The sequence below is a fragment of the Sciurus vulgaris genome (genome assembly GCF_902686455.1).
Source record: "Sciurus vulgaris genome assembly, chromosome: 6".
Lineage (NCBI taxonomy): Eukaryota > Metazoa > Chordata > Mammalia > Rodentia > Sciuridae > Sciurus > Sciurus vulgaris.
The window spans coordinates 89,964,553-89,970,552 of record NC_136466.1 but is presented as its reverse complement, the minus strand read 5'-3'; the positions used below and the strand labels follow the sequence as shown (position 1 = coordinate 89,970,552).

General features: G+C 42.3%; 1 protein-coding gene across 9 annotated transcripts in view; it reads left to right on the top strand.

Moving 5' to 3' along the window:
- The first annotated feature begins 923 nt into the window (after nt 1–923).
- The window catches only part of CAST (calpastatin), a 108,870-nt gene continuing 103,793 nt past the window's right edge, over nt 924–6,000 (top strand). For 7 of the 9 annotated variants that reach the window (XM_079145879.1, XM_079145875.1, XM_079145880.1 and 4 more), the window contains exon 1: nt 924–1,013. In XM_079145879.1, the coding sequence (XP_079002005.1) occupies nt 939–1,013 (75 nt within the window). In that variant the 5' untranslated portion in view covers nt 924–938. Of the gene's footprint in view, nt 1,014–1,578; nt 1,690–6,000 lie in introns of those variants that run through there. The other 2 variants (XM_079145874.1, XM_079145873.1) reach the window with 2 other exon arrangements.

The following is a 6,000-nucleotide window of genomic DNA, read 5'->3' as shown; positions in this document are numbered from 1 at the left end:
GGATAACAGGTTTTTCTGTCAGATCTGAATCTTGAACTGGCAGCAACCACAGGAGGAGCGTTTCTAGTAGGGCCTGTCAAATACTTCCAGCCCAGTCCTAAACCAGGAAGTGCTGCTTAAAATGAGCCCAAGACAAAAGCAATCTAGCCTCAGATTAAAACACAAACAAAACAAAAAAAAAAAAAAAACACTCACCAAAAAACCACACCACCCCAAACACACCAGATTCCAGAAAGAATGTAAGGATTTAAATCTGGGACTGTTCTCCGGTTTGGATTACAACTACCGCCTGTCCATACAACACTATTAAACTTTGAAAACCGCCCGAACAAAGTGAAAGGATCTAACACATACACAGATGTGTGCACACATGTATGCACGCAGATCCATTTATTTTTGTGATCTGCTTCCTTATCTAGACAGTCCAGGCTTGGGTCAGATTAGTAAACACAGATAAACCGAGGGAGTTTGCAGAAAAAGTGTCTTAACTTTCGAGATTCATAGGGGGGAGGGTCGAGTGGTAGACTGGCTACACCCGGGTCCCGTTCTCCGGTTGCACAACTGCACGATATGTCTGGGCAAGTCGAAGGAGGAGCATTGCATCCTCCGGCGCCCCCTCTTTCTGACCCACGGGGAACCTTGCAGTCTAAGGACACCAGACGGGTCACTAGGTAAAGATTAGGGTGCTAAGTTTCAGGCCAGGAGCTCAGGACAGTTACAACAGGGGCGCAGCCTGCAGCGGGCAGGAAGGGGAGGGCCCAGCAGGGCGAGGGGGAGCCCTAGCGCGGGCTTGGGGCTGGGTCGGAAAAGCTGCCTCACGGGCACGCTCGCCAGCCCCTCCGCTCCCTCCTCCCCCTCCCTGCCAGAGCTCGCCGCTGCAGCCTCCCTTCCAGTCCCCGCAGCGCCTTCCCGGAGGCTGAGCCTGCAGCGGCCTCGCCATGTCCCAGCCGCGCCAGAAGCCAGCCGCCTCCCCGAGGCCTCGGCGGGCCGCTGCAGCCCGCCACGCCCAGGAGGTGAGTGGCGCTCCTGTCCCAGACATAGGACTGGCGGATAGAGGGACCTGGTCCCCGAGCGGCTGTTCGCCTTGGGTGTTGCCAAGCCCGCCCCGTCTGATCCTTATATGCCCCTTCTGCTGCCAGGAAAGGGCTCCGGGTACCAGTACCCGCCGTGGGACAGGTGGAGAACTGTGCCTGGACATTTCGGGGCCAGGGTCAAGTGCGTTGGGCGTGGCGCCGACTGGATAGAGGGGCGCGTAAAAAAAAAAAAAAAAAAAAAAGTTGGCTTATTAGACAGGGGTGAAATGATGATGTAGTGAAGGGAGAATAAAGTTCATTCAGGACCCCCAAAGTGAGTGTGGTAATTTCATCCGAAAGCAGGACCCTGTCTTCCGCGTGAAGTCCGGGCCGCAGGGCGTGGCTCCTGCAGAAATAACCCCTCTTCCCTAACCAGCTCAGAGCCAAGTCGGGGGTGGGGCCAGGCTGGTGGGGGCGGGGCCCAAGGGCACTCCGGGTGCCCGCCCACCTGGCAGCTGCGAGGCCAACCTAGCCCAGAGTCAGCCAGGTCCCAGAAAGCTGAGTGTGATCCCTGCGCCCCCAGCAGTGTACCCCGCCCGCTCACTGGGTAATCCGCGGTGCCGCTCGGAAAGAGTCGGTTGTCGCCATGGCATTCGCAAGCTGGTGGTACAAGACGGTAAGTAGAAGCGGCCGTGTCTGGGCAGGACTGGGAAGGGAGTGTGCTTACTTTGCTTAGCTCTAGTGAGCGTACCGACGAAATATTGTCTGAGGTTTGGCTGGGAAAGGGTGGGGATCGGGTGCGACCTCGTCGCATACCTTCGGGTTAGGATCGGGGAGAGGCTGGAGGCTCACCCTCCTAGGGTATGAGAGCCTAAGCGCAGCCTTGAGAGCCGGTGCAAGCAGATGCCCCGCGAGCTCAGCTGGTGCTCACAAGATGAATGGAACAGGAGTTGTTGCTGGAGGAATCCCGCCCCTGGAGGCGCATTCCTGAATGAACTGTGAGGCAGATAACTAGAGAACCTAGAGTTTATTTTCAACCCTTAAGTAAAACGCAAAATTTGTAAAGGTTGTTAATCATGCAGTCTCAATCGCAACGAAAGACGAAGTGCGGTGGGGAGGGGGGCTGAAGGACAAGAAGAAAACCCGAAACCCCAAGATGCAGAAGCAAGTGATATCAAAATAGATGAGAGGAGGGAAGGAGAGACACAGAGATGGCTGCTGTGTACTTTATTACCTTGGATGAGTGTTCCATGTGTGTAGTGCATTGAATGTCTGTTCTATGATTAGGTGTGATAGCCAATCAAGCTGGCACTTGTAATGTTTTGAAACTTGGAAGCATAATTTAACATTAAATTGCTTTCCAAATACACATGCGTGGGCGGACACACACACACACACACACACACACACACATTTTGTTGACAGGGAGACACAAAATATTTATGACCCACTTATTTATGGTGAGAATTCCAAAATATTAGTTAGGATACTTCTCTCTCAGCATGTGGTATTGGGAGAAGCATAGATGTAGTTTGTCAGGCACTCTGAACATGAAAGATAGTATTGGAACTTAAAAATCGTTACTTTTCAAACAATGAGCACTTATGAGCTTCTACTTTGTGGCAAGCAAAGTATTAACCTCCAAGTACATGGTGGAGAACAACACAGAGTTGTTCTTGAATGGTAATAAGTCAATTGTTTTTTTATCCTCCTTCCGTATCTGGAGGAGAGGAGTGATATACACTACATGAGGATTGGTGCCTAACCAGATTCATAAATCAAGATGCCATACAGTTACACTTTTACTGATAGGGAATTCAAATTTCCCTTGAGGTATTTTTTCATGAATATTTTCTATTACATTTTCCATGCTTTTCAAAGGGGCAATTTCATTGATGTGTAAGGAGCAAGTTTGTTTTGAGTCATTATTTGTTGTCCCAAGAGTCTTATCAAAAATGTACCAAGTGAATTATCTGCAAATATACATGGCATGGGTTCTGAGTTGACATCAGACTTATTCCATACTCATGATTCTCTGAAATCATGCTGGGCTACTTGGATGAAAACCTATTACTTGGATTTAAACCTGTTCCTTTAACACTGTTATATTTTAGACACAGTCTGACATTTTTGCTAAAACCTTTCTTAGAATCCAGTTTGGGAACTGGATTGCTGGTAGAAACCTCCTAGAATCAGCAACATACACCTGTGACTAAGGTTTAACTTTTCCCAAGTCAGTGCTAATCAATACAAATATAGTGTGAACCACATATGAAATTTTAAATTTTCTAGTAGCCATGTTAACAAAAGCAAAAAGAAGCAGAGGTGAATTTAGTGGCAATAATATATTTTATATTTAATTAATATAATTAACATATTTTATATTTAGTTAATCCACTATATCCCAGATATCATTTCAACATGTAATCAATGTGCAAACCATTGAGATAGTTTAAATTCTCTTTCACATTGAGTCTTCAAAATTCAGTGTATATTTTACACTTACAGCACATCTCGGTCCATACCCGTCACATTTCAGGTGTTCAAAGCCATAAATGACTAGTGGCTATAGTATTTGATAATAAGCTCTATACCATGGGTTCCTAAACACTTTTTTAAATGGTGTTTCATGGGTGATCACAGGCCATTTTGAGAATCAAATGGAAGTCATGTTTTGTTTTCTCACAACAAAATACACAGATATTAAAAATATAATTTCCTATATTGCTTGAGGAAATTCAGATTTTCCAAAAGCCTACCCATAACTCCCCCAAATATTCATGAAGCCAGTTTATAACATGTATACACATTGTACACTCAGTGTATTGTATGTACATTTAATAATATATACATTTTTATACATGAAATAAACATGTATAATACATGTATAAAGGGATTTTATAGATTTGCATGTGGAGAGACAGATAAAGGTATATAGGCAACCTTCCATAGCCACATAGTCAACCAACCATAGATCAAAAATATTTGAAAAAATTTGAACTTAATGTATACAAACATTTTTCATGTCACTATTTCCTAAATAATACAATATCAAAACTATTTATATAGCCTTTACATTAGATTAGGTAGCATAAGAAATCTAGAGATGATTGAGAGTATATGGGAGGATTTTATAGGTAACATTAAAATATTCTGCAATTTTATGTAAAGGACTTAAGCATCTGCAAAGTTTGATATCTGAGAGAGTCCTTTAAACAATCCCCCACAGATACCAAAAAATGAATTGTGTGTGAGTGTCATACTTTTGGTAAATTCTATAATTAAAATATCTTTATTTGGATCCTTTAAATACTTAAAAAGATTTCAAATGACATAACTTTCACAAAATTTAGGCAAAATAAAATAATTAAAAGGTGTGTCTAAGATGGGTTCCTCTAATAGCAGCTACCTGTACATCTAGTCTATATATATTTCCACTTGGAATACCCTCCTTTGATCTTATCTTTGAAAGAATTTTGTGATTATAGTAAAAATAAACCCATAACACTTTTAAAAACTACATTTGAGAAACATCTGATGAGCACTGTAATGATCAAGTATGAAGAGGAGTAAATGTGACTTATACCAGTAATCAGATTCCTGAGTCATAAGTTGATTCTATTAGCCTATGTTAATTAAAGGTGTTTCTTAGCCTAATTAGACCCATGGACTCAGTGACAGCATGATCAAGGAACCCAGTTATTTGGGAGGCCCTGTTATTGCAGTCAGTCTAGGAAGAGTGTCACAGGCCTTCCCTGGCATAACAAACCATTTGGATGCAATTAATTTTAGAAGCAAGGAAGTCAAGGGTCTGCAAAAAGACCACAGACTTTAGGGCAGTGGAAACTTTCCTCTTTCTGCTGGCAATCCCTGAATAGCTTGCTTTCCATTGCATACCAGTTTTTAAAACCATCTGATAATATTGTTCTTTAATCAATGTTGATACTTCCTAGAAAGTTAATTATATTATACAAGTGCTTTTTAAAGAATGATGTAGCTCTCTGGGGGTGGAAAGAGTGGGTGGTCATTTGAGATTCCAAAGTAGATGGGTGGGTAAATAGTTCTGAGTAAGCTGTCTCCTCAGATACAGGACATCTCTAGGCAGACCATCTTTATTTCCCCCTTGGGATATATTTAAGATGGAAATCTTATTAATGTGATATCAAAGTTCTGTTCCTTAAGTTGCCTCATTTTCTTTTGATGAAAATTTGCCCAGAAAGCTTTACAGCTACCATAAAGAAAAAATGGGGGGTTGGGGGGGGGGGGGTACAAATGTCTTTCAGTTAAGAAAATTGGAAAAAAACAGCTCTAACCAGTGAATACTTCTTATAGAATTACCTCTTCAGATGGAAGAGAAGGAAAAATGGTCTATGACTAAAATTTCCTAAAAATGTATGTAATTCAATTTTACTATGGAACACCAAGAACACGTGAACACGAGTGAAAAGCTGAAGGTCAGAGATGTTCATTGCCTATACTATGTGTCAATTTATGTGCAGAATATAATAGACATCAAAAATCCTGCATATGGTCTATGTCTGGCCTTCTCTAGCATTTCTGTGGATAAAACCACAACTATATCCTAATGACTACAATAATGGTAACAAAGTAACAATTTAAATTCTCCTGTTTTTGTTTTTGTTGCTGGGGATAGCACCTAGGACCTCACATATGCTAGGTAAGCACTGAGCCACATCCCCAGCCCTTGATATATCCTTTAACCTAGAGAAAACTCAGAAAATCTTTTGGCAGATAGATCCCAGAAGCTAAAATGGCAGTTAAGTAATCAATGCTACTGAACACAGAGTGTGTGCTTTTACAGTGCCATTGTAGCATGTCCACTAGAGTTTTAATGTCCTTTGGAATCTCCATATGTAATACGGAGGTGTGAGAGTAAAATAATACATTGTCATGAAATAAACACTGTACTAAAATGTTAAGAGTAAGCATGCTTGGGGTTCAAATTAAATAGATATTTCATTTATAG